At 65.3% G+C, this 13,968-nt stretch overlaps 3 protein-coding genes across 3 annotated transcripts; all 3 read right to left on the bottom strand.

Moving 5' to 3' along the window:
* Positions 1-2,015: 2,015 nt before the first annotated feature.
* On the bottom strand, positions 2,016-8,193 carry DUSP23 (dual specificity phosphatase 23). Its single transcript, XM_088154607.1, has 7 exons — positions 8,071-8,193; positions 7,515-7,605; positions 7,264-7,433; positions 6,640-7,136; positions 3,107-3,379; positions 2,229-2,410; positions 2,016-2,126 (listed from the first exon to the last, which is right to left on the bottom strand). The coding sequence occupies exons 1-7, from the start codon at positions 8,132-8,134 to the stop codon at positions 2,108-2,110; spliced, it is 1,296 nt and encodes a 431-aa protein (XP_088010733.1). The 5' UTR covers positions 8,135-8,193; the 3' UTR covers positions 2,016-2,107.
* A 427-nt stretch (positions 8,194-8,620) lies between these two features.
* LOC106861154 (serum amyloid P-component-like) lies at positions 8,621-9,521 on the bottom strand. The gene is made up of 2 exons (XM_014889380.2): positions 9,458-9,521; positions 8,621-9,240 (listed from the first exon to the last, which is right to left on the bottom strand). Exons 1-2 carry the CDS (start codon positions 9,519-9,521, stop codon positions 8,621-8,623), a joined length of 684 nt encoding a protein of 227 aa, XP_014744866.1.
* Positions 9,522-11,462: 1,941 nt separating this feature from the next.
* On the bottom strand, positions 11,463-13,593 carry ACKR1 (atypical chemokine receptor 1 (Duffy blood group)). The gene is made up of 2 exons (XM_014889302.2): positions 13,256-13,593; positions 11,463-12,566 (listed from the first exon to the last, which is right to left on the bottom strand). Exons 1-2 carry the CDS (start codon positions 13,274-13,276, stop codon positions 11,586-11,588), a joined length of 1,002 nt encoding a protein of 333 aa, XP_014744788.2. The 5' UTR covers positions 13,277-13,593; the 3' UTR covers positions 11,463-11,585.
* Positions 13,594-13,968: the final 375 nt, after the last annotated feature.

Below are 13,968 nucleotides of genomic sequence, written 5' to 3'. Positions count from 1 at the left end.
CCCCATGGGACACAGGGACAGGTGGATGGCACTGGGGGCTGTGACAAGCAAGCCCGGCCCCATGTCCCCTGTGTCCCCTCTGTGCCAGCACTCCCTGCTTGCCCTTCCCCATCCCAGCTCCTGCTCTCTAATCCCATCCTAAATGTGTCCCCACACGGGGACAGCCACCGGTGCCATGTCCCCATCTCACGGGCTGAGCCGGAGCTGGGCCACTCGCCAGGCCGGAGAGACAAAAGGGGACAGAGGGGACAGAGGGGACAGAGGGGACATCCTGGTGGTATCCCCAGCGCAGAGCTGGGATTGAGGGACTCGCAAACCCCACACGTGTGACACCAGCCCGGCCACACGGGAGCCCGGGGAGTGGCACTGGGGTGATGCCCCCCTTGGAGGGGGTGGGGGGTCTGCAGAGCCCCCCCCCCCAGCCCGGCCTGGCCCCCTGAGCCCGGGGGACTCTGAGGACAGCGTGGAGTCAGCGGAGTTAAGGGCAATAATTCTGCCATAAGCAGCTTTCGGCCGCTCGGGCCCATGTGCTCCCGTGAGCTTAGGCTGGACATCGCTGTCCGGCACTGCCACCGCGGCCACAGCGTCCCCACCGTGTCCCCACTGTCCCCATGCCAGTCCCCACGCAGGGCTGGGCACCCCAAACCGCCTGTGCCCCACACACGTGCCCCCCACACGGCCCCGTGCACGGGTGTGGCCTCACTGTGTCATCACTTGGGGGACATGGGCGTCACCAGAACCCCACCAGGGGCACCAGGGGCAGCTGTGCAGCCCCGGGGTTTTGGAGTGACCCCACACCCTGTGGTGAACCCCCTTCCCAATTCTGGTCACATCTGGGCAGGGCACAGCTGGATTGCCAGCAGTGGCCCGTGTCACCACACCGGTGTCACCACCCCAGTGTCACCACCCCGGTGTCACCACCCTGGCGCCTTGTACCCCTAGGGAGGATGGTGACATTTTGGCGTTCCAAAGGAACTTTTGGGGACCCTGGAGCTGCTGTTTGAGGCGCTGGCTCCAGCTGTGCCCAGGGCGCTCCCAGCCATGTGCCACCCGCCCGGAAACGGGGACGGTGACACTGCTTCCAACCGGGATTTAAATGCCACCAAGGTTAGGAGCAGCTGAGAAGAGATTTCCAGGATTGGATTTTTGGATGGAGATGCCTCAATTCCGGCTAAGCTACACTTTAAGCATCAACGTCCCGGGTCGGCCCCCGGGCGCTGACACGGTTGTCACCCTCCACGTGGCAGCAGGGCGCTGGCGGGTGACAGCCCCGGGGTGCTCTGTGGGGCCGAAACGTGGCTGCTTGTGGTCCCTGAAGGACCCCAAAGCCAGAACCACCCTAGAGCCGGGATCCCATGGGACCCTAGACCCAGGACTCCAGAACCAGGACCCTGAGGAACCCTAGAGCCAGGAACCGGAGCCAAAAGCCCAGATCTGGGACCCCAAAGCCAGGACCCAGAGCTGGGAACCCAAAGCCAGGATCCAGAGCCAGGAGCCCAGAGCTGGGACCCAAAATGACCCCAGAAGCAGGATCCTGAGAGACCCCAGAATGAGTATCCCAAAGGATCCCAGAGCCAGAACCCTGAGTCGGGACTCCAAAGCCAGGACCCAGAGAGCCCCCAGAGCTGGGACATCAAAGGATCCCAGAACCAAAACCCTGAGAGACTCCAGACCCATGATCCTGGAACCAGGACCCTGAGGGACCCCTGAGCCAGGATGCACAGCTAGGGCCCCAAAGCCAGGACTCCAACACCAGGATCCAAGCAAGGAGCCAAGAGCTGGGAACTCAAGGGACCCCAGAGCCAGGACAACTGGGACCATGAATGACCCCAAAATCAGGGCGCTGAAGGAGCTCAAAGCTGGGATCCAGAACCAGAACTCTGAGGAACCCCAAACCCAAGGGACCCCAGAACCGAGACCCCAAATCCCAACCAAGCCAGGTCTGTTGGTGCCCAGCAGAGCCATGGCCAGGCATCCCCCCAATGTGTACCCCAAAACCAGACCTGGAGAGAAGCCACAGGCCAGTCCTTTAATGCAGGAGGGAACAGACGGGGCTGGGAACTCCCAGCACTTTGGGGTGCCCAATTCCACGATCCCATCCACGTGCTCAGGTCTCCTCGCCAGTGCTGTGGAGGGGCAGATGAGCCAGGACTGGGGACATCTGGGAGCCACAGCTGGGGGAGGTGACCCCCATGGTGACAGGGGACCCCGGGGAGGGTGACACCTACCGCAGGCACTGGCAGAAGCGGATCACGGCCTGCTCCTGCTCCGCAGTCTCGATGGAGCCGGGCCGGAGCCGCCGGATCTCGCGGATGGCGTCAGCGCCGGCCAGGTGCTGCTCCTTGCACAGGTAACAGGCCAGCAGGGTGCCAGTCCGGCCATGGCCCAGCATGCAGTGAACTGCCACAGCCTGGGCACGGGGACACGGAGGGTGGGTGGCACTGCCAGACCCCCCCCACCGTCACTCCCTGGGTGACAGGCGATGCCCGCTTTGGCACTGCCTTCACGGAACCTGGTGTCACCTTCTCTCACCTGCTCCCCTCATCCTCCCAGGTGTCCCCTCTCGAAGTGTCAACCCTCTAAGATGTCACACACACCCTACCACAGGACCACAGGTGTGTGTTCCCCTCCACGTGTCTCCCTTCCAAAGTGTCATTCCTCAAGTCATGTCCCTCCCCCGCCAAGTTGCCATTCCCCCAAGATGTCATCTCTCCACACGGTGTCCCCCACCAAGGTGTCACCTTGCCAAGATGTCACCCCCTCCAAAGTGTCCCCCACCACCAAGGTGCCATCCTTCCAAATGTCCCTCCTCAAGGTGTCCCTCCCCAAGTATCTCCCCTCCTGAGGTGTCACCCCCTCAAGGTGCCACGCTGCTGAGGCCTCCCCCCACCAAGATGCCACACCCTCGAGGTGTCCCCCCCCACCAGGTGTCCTCGAGATGTCTTCCCTAGTCTTCCCTCCCTCCTTCTGGTGTCTTCCTCCAGGTATCCCCCTAGATTTACCACCACCCCAGTTTCTCCCAGTTGCCATCCCCAGGTGTCCCCGCAGTTGTCCTCCAGGTATCCCCCAAGTATCCCAGGTGTCCCCTAGATGTCCCCGGCCATACCTCCCCGCGGCTATTGGCCTCCTCCACGATCTGCAGGAAGCTCTGGATCTGCTCGGGGCTCGGGGGGGTGAAGTCGGGCACTCGGAGCCGGTGGAGCTGGATTTGGGGACAGCAGCCGTGGTGGGGCGGGGCCCGCTCGCTCAGGGACACGAGGTGCCGCACTCCGTGCTCCCGCAGGTACCGATAGTGCCCCGGCTCCCGCGGCATCGCCAGCCCCGCCAGCCGGCCCTCCACCACCCACGAGAAGTTGGGGGGCTTGGATGCACCCATGGCCTGTGGGGACAGGGGACACTGCTGAGATGGGGACCCTGTGCGAGCCAGAGCCCTGGGACAGCATTGCTGGGACCCCCAGGGCAAATCCCCTTGGATCCCCCAGGTCAGGACCCACAGGAACCCCAAACCAGAGTCCCCAGGTCAGGACCCCTGGAACCCCCATTTTGGACCCCCAGGTCAGGACCCACAGGAGCCCCAAACCAGAGTCCCCAGGTCAGGACCCCTGGGACCCCCATTCTGGACCCCCAGGTCAGATCCCCTGGGATCCCCTGGCCAGCCCCCCCATCAGGTCAGAACCTTGGGGCCCCCATTTCAGATCCCCACGCCTCCCAGTAGCACCCCCCAAAAACACGGCCAGGACCCCCAGTTCAGGCCCCCAGGACCCCCTGGCCGTGACCCCTGGGACTCACAGTTCAGATTCCCTGGGATCCCATGCCCAGGACCCCTAGGTCAGAGCCCCCAGGTCAGGACCTCCAGGACCCCCAGGAGAACGTGGCCAGGCCCCAAAATCAGGTCCCCAGAGACCCTCAGTTCAGGCCCCCAGGACCCCCAACACCCCCTCCCTAGTAAATGTGGCCAGGCCTCCAGGACCCCCAATACAACCCCACCCCTCCCAGAGAACATGGCCAGGCCCCCTGGGACCCCCAGTTCAGTCCTGGGACCTCCTGACCAGGCCCCCATGGCCCACAAGGTCAGACTCCCTGAGACCCCCATCTCAGGACCCCAGACCCCGTTACCACCTCCCCAGGACCCCTGAGACCCCCAATTAATGCCCCCCAACACCAACCCCTGGAGAACACGGCCAAGCCCCCATTCAGGCCCCCGGGACCCCCATCTAAGACCCCTCAAGTCAGGCCAGACCCCAGAGAGATCATTGCAGGGACCCCCAGCTCAGGCCCCCAGACCCCCCAACACCATCTCCTTGGAGAACCCAGTACCACCCCAAAAACCTCCTGGCCAGGACCCTTGGGACCCCTAAATAAAACCTCCAGACCCCCAGCTCGGACCCTGTCCATCAAAAGCCCTGCCCCCCAAAACCAACCCCCTGGAGAACCCGTCCAGATCCCCAGGACCCCCCAGGACCCCCAGACTCCCCATTTCAGACCCTCTATCTCCGACCCCCCATGTCAGGACCCCCAAAACGACATCCTGGAGAACGTGGCCGGGGTATCCCAAACTCCCCTGCACCCCCTGGCCAGGACTCCAAAATAAAGCCCTCAGACCCCAAATTCAGACCCCTAATTGAGACCCCCCATGTCAGGACCCCCAGTTCCCCCTCAGGCCCCAAATTCAGATCCCCCACTTGAGACCCCCATGTCAGGACCGCCAGTTCCCCCTCAGACCCCAAATTCAGATCCCCCACTTGAGACCCCCATGTCAGGACCCCCAGTTCCCCCTCAGACCCCAAATTCAGATCCCCCAATTGAGACCCCCATGTCAGGACCCCCAGTTCCCCCTCAGACCCCAAATTCAGACCCCTCAATTGGGATCCCCCATGTCAGGGCCCCCAGTTCCCCCTCAGACCCCAAATTCAGACCCCTCATGTCAGGGCCCCCAGTTCCCCCTCAGACCCCAAATTCAGCCCCCCGGGACCCCCGTTCAGCCCCCCCGGGCCCAGCTCGGGCCTCCCCCGGCCCCACAGGCCGCAGCTCCGGGCCCCGCTGGGCCCCGCTGGGCCCCGGCCCCGCTCCGCTCCCCGCTGTCCCCCCGGCCCCGCCGTACCGGGAAGAGCTCACGGGGCGGAGCGAGGCCGGGCCGGGCCTCGGCTGGGCCGGGCCGGGGCGGAGCGAGGCCGGGAGAGGCCGCAGAGAGCGATGGAGGCGGCGCGGACGGGCCGGGGGTGACATGGGGGACAATGGGGACATGGGGAGAGTGGGGATATGGGGGGAGAGTGGGGACATGGGGGGAGAGTGGGGATATGGGGGAGAATGGGGACACAGAGGAGAATGGGGGCATGGGGGGAGTCGGGGGGACAGGGCTGCGGGGCCGCGCTGAAACACAGGGCTTTGGGACACGGGCTGCGGCACTGGGGGGCTGAACCCCCCGGGACAGGGGGCTGAGCCCCTCGGGGCTCTGGGACTGACCCTTTGGGGACACGGGATTGTCACCCCAGGGCTCTGGGACAGACCCCTTGGGGACACGGGATTGTCACCCCAGAGCTCTGGGACTGACCCCTTGGGGACACGGGATTGTCACCCCAGGGCTCTGGGACAGACCCCTTGGGGACACGGGATTGTCACCCCAGAGCTCTGGGACAGACCCCTTGGGGACACGGGATTGTCACCCCAGAGCTCTGGGACTGACCCCTTGGGGACACGGGATTGTCACCCCAGGGCTCTGGGACAGACCCCTTGGGGACACGGGATTGTCACCCCAGAGCTCTGGGACTGACCCCTTGGGGACACGGGATTGTCACCCCAGGGCTCTGGGACTGACCCTTTGGGGACACGGGATTGTCACCCCAGGGCTCTGGGACTGACCCTTTGGGGACACGGGATTGTCACCCCAGAGCTCTGGGACTGACCCCAGGGGCTGCAGGACATGGGGCTGAACACCTCAGGACCCCAGGACTGCACCAGTGGGACACAAGGCTGGACACCTTGGATATATGTGGGACACGGGGCTGTAGGGCTGAATCCCCAGGATACAGAGCTGGAACCCCCAGAGCTCTGGCTCTGAATCCCCCAGGATATGGGACTGTGCCCCACCAGGACATGGGGCTCTGGGACTGAACCCCCAGGGACATGGGACTGAACCTCCCCGAGCTTGGGGACACTGGGCTGTCCCACGGCTGCCCCCCAACAGTCCTGCCCCCCTGGGTTCTGCCCCAACCCTGGCCTCACCGTGCCTGGGGGCTGCCAGGGGTGCACATACCCCCCAGGACTACCCCGTCCCTGTCCCCAACTCAGCCCCATGTCCCCAAACCAGAGCGAGACCCTGGGCTGGGAGCCCTTCCCCCCTTTCCTCCCTCACCCTAAGGAGCTTCTGAGCCTGGATCCATCACCTGAGGCCCACAGTGCTTTGGTGGGTCTCAACCTGCTCCCCCATCCCCAAAGACAACCAACACCATAAAACCCCATTTCTCCATTTATGTGATGTTGGGTGGTTTTGGGAGGGAGAGGTTGTTACACAGCAGGGATTGGGGATATCCCCCCACAGCCTCAGGGCTTCAGGTACACCTCGCCCACGATTCTGTAGAGGAAGTTCCTCCAGCCGAAGATGGGGGTTTGGATGGGGCTGTCGTTCATGGCCGCCCTCACCTCCGAGTTGGAGATCCCCGTGTCCCACATGTACACGGATGAAATCTCCCCCACAAAGGACTGCGTGGCATCGAAGCCACCCCCAAAGCTGTCCTGGTCCTGTCCCAGCAGGATGTAGGCTGGCACTCCCACCGTGTAGCCGTTCTGCAGCCCCTTCCTTGGCCAGGGCTTCCCGTTGAACCAGAACCCCACGATGCCAGTGGAGGATTCCCAGCTGAAGCAGACGTGCTCGCTCTCCCCCACAGTTATGGGCACCGTGAAGTACAAGGCCTTGTCCCCCACCATGAGCTCATACTGACCGGGTTTGGGCTTGAAGAGCAGGATCTCGTTGCTGTGTGTTTTGGTGGCGTAGGAGAAGAGGCTGTAGGGCCGGGTGAGGTCGGTGAAGGACCTCAGGCACACGGTGAAGTTGTGCAGGGGCTGCACCAGCTCCAGCAACACCTGCACGTGGGCGGTTTTGGACTCTTGGGGGAACACGAACGCCGAGCCACTCAGGTCTGGGAGAGGCGAGACAGAGGTGGCTGCTCCAGCATCAGCCTCAGCCCCCAGGGTGGGCGCCACCACCACCGGCGGTGGCACAGAGTGACAGGGAAAGCTGCGTGTCCCCAGCTGTCCCCTCCCTACCGTTCATCCACAGGGTGTAGCTGGCCACAGCCCTGCCCTGGGTGCTGGTGACCGTGCAGGTGTAGGTGCCCACGTCGGTTTCGTTGAAGGAGTGGATGAGCAGGATGCTGTAGGGGCCTTTCTGCAGAGGAACTGGGCTTCCTTCCTTCTCCCACAGGAACTCCTGGGGGCTGCACCGGGCCGGGGTCACTCGGGGGTGGGCAACACAGGGGGCCCGGCTGGGAGGGAGGAGGGAGGGTAGGGGGCCTCACCCATGGTCGCTGGTGGCTTCACAGATCAGCATCAGATGGTGGTACTTGGTGGGTGCCGGTGGCTGCGCCCAGATCTTGATCTTCATTGTTTCTGCAGCACCCAGAGCTCAGCCTGGGCTGGGGGGGGGTCTCCCTGTCCCGCTGTCCCTGCCTGTGGGACCCCCTTGTCCCTGCCGCCCCCCACTGCTGTCCCCCCATTTCAGTCCTCGGGGTTCCCCCTTTGGGCTCTCACTGTGCTGCCATCGTGTCCCGTCCTCCCACCCTTGCCAAGACCCCTGTGCCCCCCTCACGATGAGTGGGGTGTCCCTTTAATGGCACAGCTACTGTGGTTCCCCCTGCACTGCTCTGTGGCCCCCTGTCCCCTCTTGCAGAGCTCGGGGTGCCCCTTTCACTGCAGTTACTGTGGGCTCCCCCATTCCCCCCTTTGCCCCCTTATGGAGCACTCAGGGTGCCCCACTGCCCCCATAAACCTCCCCCGCACGTCCCTGTGCCCTCCTCTGCACCCCCCCTTTCCGCATGTCCCCAAGGGAGGGTCCCGGTGTCACCCCGCCCCTACCTTGGGCGGCCGCGGGGCCAAGGAGGGCAGCGAGGATGAAGAGGCAGAGCCACAACCGCCCCATGGGACCTCCGAACCCGGCCACTGTCACCACCGTGGGAATGGGGGACCTCGGAGACACCCGGAGCCGCTCAGTGGACACCCAATGGTGACAGTGACTTTTGTGGTGACAATGACCTTCGTCCTCAAGCCCCGGGGCTATTGAGCAACCAGCCTGAGCTCGGGGATGGGCTTTGGGGACAATGCTCCTGTCCCCAAGGGAGGGACTTTCCCATTCCTGACTCCATGGGCAGCGTTGGAGCCGCTGGATTCGTGTCCTGCCCGTGCAGGGACGGCCGTGGGGCAGCTCGGGGGGCGTGGGAAGGGGAATGGGTGCCTCGGGTGTTGGCACCCAGGAAAAAAAAAAAAAAAATCCTCAGCTGGGGAACCTTCCTCACCATGGGCTGTAGAGGTGAAAGGGTGCTGGGTGATGGGGAGATGGGGGTGAGTGATGGGGGTGAGGAGGGGGACAGGGCGACCGAAGCCACTCCTGCCCCAGACCCCACCGCCCTCAGGCCCCCAGCGCCTCCCGGAGCCGGGGTTTCACCACCACATCTCCCTTCACCTCGTAGCTGAGGCTCTTCCAGGCCAGCAGGGCGGGCGGCAGGCGCAGGGACAGGAAGGCTGCGCGCATCTTATCGGGGGACAGCCCCGTGTCCCACAGGTAGACGTCGGTCAGCTCTCCCGAGAAGGAGTTGTAGAGGTCGAAGCCGCCCCCGAAGCTGTCCTGCTCCTGCCCCAGCAGGATGGCAGCCGTGGCCGCCACCGTGTAGCCCCTCTGCAGCCCCTTCCTCGGCCAGGGCTTCCCGTTGAGCCAGAACTCGGCGATGCCGGTGGCGGATTCCCAGCTGGCACAGACGTGTTCCCAATCCCTGCGGCTGTCGGGGACACGGAAGGTGACGAACTTGCCCCCCACGTAGAACCGGTACTCCTCGGGTTTGGGCTTGAAGAGCAGGATCTCGTTGTCCTGGGCTTTGGTGGCGTAGGAGAAGAGGCTGTGGGGCCGGCTGAGGTCGGTGTAGGAGCGCAGGCACACGGTGAAGTTGTGCAGGGGCTGCTCCAGCCGCGCCCGCAGCACCACGTAAGCGTCGCTGGGATCCTTCCTGAACACGAACACCTTTCGGTACAGGTCTGGGGACAACAGAGGGGACGTGGTGGGAGGTTGGGGTGTCCCACAGCCCTCTCTGACTGTCCCCGAGCCTTCCGCTGTCCCCCCCGGGGTGACTCCGTGCTCCAGCATCCTCCAGTCCCGCTGACCGAGAGCGAGCCGAGAGCTGCTGCCACGTCCCCTCTGCACCTTCCCCTCCCTGTGCTGGATCCTGTCCCCCCACCCCGATGTCCCCCCTACCTTCCTGGGCCACGATCCCCGCGAGCCCGGCCAGGACGGGCAGCCAGAGCTGCAGGTGGCCCATGGTGGCTGCTGGAGTCGGGCGGGAGCGGCGCTGCCGCCGGGTTTATGTGCCCGAGGGTGGGAGGGGACAGGCGGGGGGATGTGTCCCCCCAGTGCCATCCTCAGCAGCCTGGCGTGCCCGCGAGGGGCGATTTCATGCCCAGGGTGGGTGATTTCATGGCATCACGCGGCCATGCCACAAGACTTCGGGTCACCCGCCTGCACGGGGCTCTCCTTGGAGCTGAGCCCTGGGCGTATCACCCCCTCGGGTGACAGGGACATCTCAGCCATGAGCCCACCTGGGTGACAGGGACACCTCAGCCATGAGCTCACCTGGGTGACAAGGACACCTCAGCCGTGAGCTCACCCGGGTGACAGGGACACCTCAGCCATGAGCTCACCTGGGTGACAAGGACACCCCAGCCATGAGCTCACCCGGGTGACAGGGACACCCCAGCCGTGAGCCCACCTGGGTGACAGGGACACCCCAGCTGTGAGCCCACCCGGGTGACAAGGACACCTCAGCCATGAGCTCACCTGGGTGACAGGGACACCCCAGCTATGAGCTCACCTGGGTGACCGGGACACCCCAACCATGAGCCCACCCAGGTGACAAGGACACCTCAGCCATGAGCCCACCCTGGTGACAAGGACACTTCAGCCATGAGCTCACCTGGGTGACAGGGACACTCCTTCCCCAAGTGTCCCTGCTCTGGGCAAACCCCCGTGGGAGGGACCTGGTTTGATTTGGGCGCAGGGAAAGGTACCCCTGGCCCCCCTGCCCTGACCCACAGCTCTGGGCACATCCCGGGCTCTGCCCTCCCTGTCCTGCCGAGGGGACACCGATGGAGCCGTGGACACCGAGTGGCCGAGTGTCCTGGGCTGACCATGGTCTGGGGGTCCCAAGGGGACAGGCAGGTGGGAAGGGGGAAGGTTTTCCCAAATGATGGTGCTGGGGGTGTAGAGTCCCTGCAGGGCTTTGACGGATCCCCAGTTTTGGGGACGATTCCCCATCGATCAATCCCGCAGTTTGGCGGGGATGAGCCCCCAAGTGCTGCAGGGCTTGGCTCAGGCAGAGCAGCCCCATTGTCCCCCCGCTGCCGTGGCTGTGTCACACCCCGTGACTGCACGCGCCCGTCCCTCGTGGGCTCTGACCCCCTGCTCCTGGCAGCCTGCACAGCTTCCTCAGGAACTTTTCCTGCCAATTTGGAGGCACGAGGAGCACACATCCCGCATTTCCCGTCCTCCCCATCACCGCCCAGTCCCATCCAGTTCATTAACTGGGCTGGACGAGCGCCCCTGGCAGTTGTGTTTATTGTGTGCAATTCCCACTGCATCCTCTTGGCTTGTCAGAAGAGACGGAAAAAATCCGGTAACTCCCGAAATCTCCCCCTGGAGCTGGGGGGAAGGGGCCGGGGTTGAGTCTCGGAGATCCCCCAGGATCCTGGGGTGACCCCTCCCGGGCAGCCTGAGGCACCCCAGGGCTTTCTACATTGGGCAGTCGGGGGGTCCGGACCCAAAGAGGGGGCTGAGACCCCAAGGGAGGGGTCAGAGGGTGGAGGGCACCGAGCCAGGCATAGAACGGGGGGTCCTGGGGGAGTGTAGGGTGTGGGACAGAGGCTGTGGGGTTGGGAGGGCACTGTGGGGCCAGGGCTCAGTGCCCAGGGGTCAGTGCCTAGGGGCAATGGCGACTGCTGGGCAGCCTGGGGTCGGTGCCAGGGGGCCAAGCCTTGTGCCTGGTGGTCCGTGCTGGGGGTCCAGGGGTCAGTGCCAAGGGCTAGAGCCGGTGCCCAGGGGCCAGGAGTGAGTGCTGGATGTCCCGGGCCGGTGTGGGATGGGGCGGGGGGCCAGTGGTGAGGACACAGGGACTGATCCTGGGGAGCCAGAGGTCAGTGCCGGGGGGCCAAGGTTGGTGCCCAGGATCCAAGGTCCGGTTTCAGGGAGCCAAGTCTGGTGCCGGGGGTCCAAGTCCAGTGCCAGGGGACCGGGGCTCAGTGTCGGGGGTCCAAACCCGGTGCCAGGGGTCCGGGGCTCAGTGTCGGGGCTCAGTGCCGGGGGTCCAAGCCCGGTGCCAGGGGTCCGGGGCTCAGTGCCGGGGGTCCAAACCCGGTGCCGTGGCTCCGTTTGGCTCCTCGGTGCAGCCCCCGGAGCTCAGCAGTCGCCGGCAGCGCCAGGCGAGCAGCAGCACCAGGGGCCCGAGGCCGCAGTGCAGCACCCCCAGCCCCTCGCTGAACCCCAAGGCCAGGTCGAAGTTCTCGAAGGAGCCGCAGGTGGGCTCCAGCAGCCCGGCCTGCAGCAGGAACTCCCCGGCCAGCCCCGCTCCGTAGGGCACCCAGAGCCCCGGGAAGAGCCAGGTGAGGCCGGCTCCGGCCGCCCAGCTCGCCCTGAGGCGCGGCACGGCCAGCGCGGCCAGCAGCAGCCCCGCGGGCAGCAGCAGCAGCAGGCACAGGCTCAGGGTCAGGTGCAGCAGGTAGGCCGGTGCCAGGATGCCCACGCTGCGCCGGACACAGGCGGTGCCCTCTGCCACGCCACTGACCAAAGCCGCCGGCGTGGCCAAGAGCAACGCCACTGCCCACAGAGCCACGGCCAGGCGGCGACTCCGCGGGTCCCAGCGAGCCCAGGCGGTGCCACAAGAGCCGCTGGCCACCAGCAGCGCCTGGGCGAACAGGCTCCAGTGCCACACGAGGTGCGTGAGGCGACACGGCCCCGTGCCCAGGTGCCAGCCCCAGGCGATGCCCGCGGCCAGCGCCGGCAGCAGAGCGGCGAACAGCGCCGTGCCCAGCGCCAGCTGTGCCAGCAGAGCCCGGCTCTGCGGCCACCGCCACGCCTGGGGACGCTTGGCCAGGGCCACCAGCAGGGCACCGGTGGCCAGCGCGGCCGCGGCGCAGGTGGCGGCCAGGAAAGGGGGAGCCACTCGCTGGAAGAGGGGACAGAAGTGGTTGTGGCAGGGGGCGGCGTCGTAGTCCACGAAGGTGTCGTTGCTGTCGGTGTTGTCGTAGTAGACGGAGAAGTCGCCCATGATTTCCTCCAGGTTCAGGGAGCCCGGGGTCTCCAGGGTGCCGGGGGTCTGAGGATGAGGAGCACGGGAATCATCCCTCAGCATCCCCCTGGTGTGTGGGGATCCCGGGCAGCCCCGGGCCGGGCTGAGCAGGGCGGGTTTATCAGCCAGGGACACGCTGCGGGCACGGGGGGGACATCGCTGGGGACAGCCGGGGGTGGGAACGGGGCCGTTTGCTCAGAGGAGGGACCCGGAGCCCTGTGGGAGGATACAGAGCCCGGAGGGTGGGCACAGAGCCCGGAGGGTGGGCACAGACTCCGGAGGGTGAGTACAGACCCCCGAGGGTGGGTGCAGACCCCCGAGGGTGGGTGCAGACCCCACAGAACCTCCTGTAAGGGAGAACTTGGGTGCAGCACCTGCTGTGAGCCGCGGTCCTGCTCAGCACCAGGGACCCCCCATGATCCCGCTCAGAACTGGGGACCCTCACAGCTCTGCTCAGTGCTGGGCACTCCTGTGACCCCACTCAGCACCAGGGACCCCCCAAACCCTACTCAGCAATGGGGATCCCCCCAAACCCCACTCAGCACCAGGGATCCCTGTGATCCTCCTCAGCACTGGGGACCCTCATACTCCTCCTCCTCCTCACAGAGGACCCCCAGCTCAACCCCAGCCCCCCCACCCCGTGCCCCCAACCCTCTCCTCCATGGGGATGTGACACCCTCGGGCAGCAGCGACAGGAATTGGGGGCTGTCACTCACCACGGGGACACAGTTGCCCATGACGAATTTCCCACGACGGCAGCGACTCCTTTGAGTCTGGGGGCTCCTTTGGGTGCTAAGGGGTGGCACCCAGGGCTCGGGGCTGCCTGGAGGTGTCCGGGGGTGACTTTTCCGCTCTCCCTCCCTCGGCTCCGCTCCTCCCGCTCCAAAGGGAGCCAAGGGCTGCGGGCAGGAGATAAGAGCTGCCCCCAGAGCCGCCCTCCCGCCCGGCACCCGGCGGAAAACAGGGAATGCCGCTGCCGGGAAAAACAGCCGAGCTGCCACAATTTCTCGAGCAGGAAACGATCAATTCGTTCACGACAGGATGAGTTAAATTAATTAGGAATTGTCTTTTCCATGCAGCGCGGAGCTGCATCCCCGGGGATGCCGGTGGGGTGTGAGCCTGGTGCCAGGTCCAGGGAGGGGTTTGGGGGCACTGAGGGGGCCCCGCGGTGCCTTCCTTTGCCTCTGGAACACGAAATTCTCCGGCTTTTCCTGGCGAGGAAGGAAGGGCTGCACCCTGGGGGTCATCCTGTGGCATTGGCATGGGCTGGTGGCCTTGGTGGCCTTGAGGTTTAATGGGAACATCCCTGGAGAAGAGCAGGGCTGAGAATTCCAGAGCTGGGAATTTGGGGTCTGGTGGTAATTTGGGAAGGGCTGGGGGGGGGCAGGAGGATATTTGGGTGTCAAAGGGCTGGGGTGGGGGTCTGGGA

Source organism: Sturnus vulgaris, chromosome 31 (genome assembly GCF_052056855.1).
Source record: "Sturnus vulgaris isolate bStuVul1 chromosome 31, bStuVul1.hap1, whole genome shotgun sequence".
Taxonomy (NCBI): domain Eukaryota; kingdom Metazoa; phylum Chordata; class Aves; order Passeriformes; family Sturnidae; genus Sturnus; species Sturnus vulgaris.
The sequence above is the reverse complement of the archived record's forward strand: the minus strand, read 5'-3'. Positions and strand labels throughout refer to the sequence as shown.

Coding starts and splice junctions, on each gene's coding strand:
- DUSP23 (XM_088154607.1), bottom strand. CDS start 8,134: ATGGGGCGGTTGTGGCTCTGCCTCTTCATCCTCGCTGCCCTCCTTGGC. Junction 7,606..8,070: donor TGGCCCCGCGGCCGCCCAAG/GTAGGGGCGGGG, acceptor TGGGTGCTGCAG/AAACAATGAAGATCAAGATC. Junction 7,434..7,514: donor GAAGCCACCAGCGACCATGG/GTGAGGCCCCCT, acceptor GGCCCGGTGCAG/CCCCCAGGAGTTCCTGTGGG.
- LOC106861154 (XM_014889380.2), bottom strand. CDS start 9,521: ATGGGCCACCTGCAGCTCTGGCTGCCCGTCCTGGCCGGGCTCGCGGGG. Junction 9,241..9,457: donor GGGGATCGTGGCCCAGGAAG/GTAGGGGGGACA, acceptor TGTTGTCCCCAG/ACCTGTACCGAAAGGTGTTC.
- ACKR1 (XM_014889302.2), bottom strand. CDS start 13,276: ATGGGCAACTGTGTCCCCGTG. Junction 12,567..13,255: donor TGGGCAACTGTGTCCCCGTG/GTGAGTGACAGC, acceptor CCTCATCCTCAG/ACCCCCGGCACCCTGGAGAC.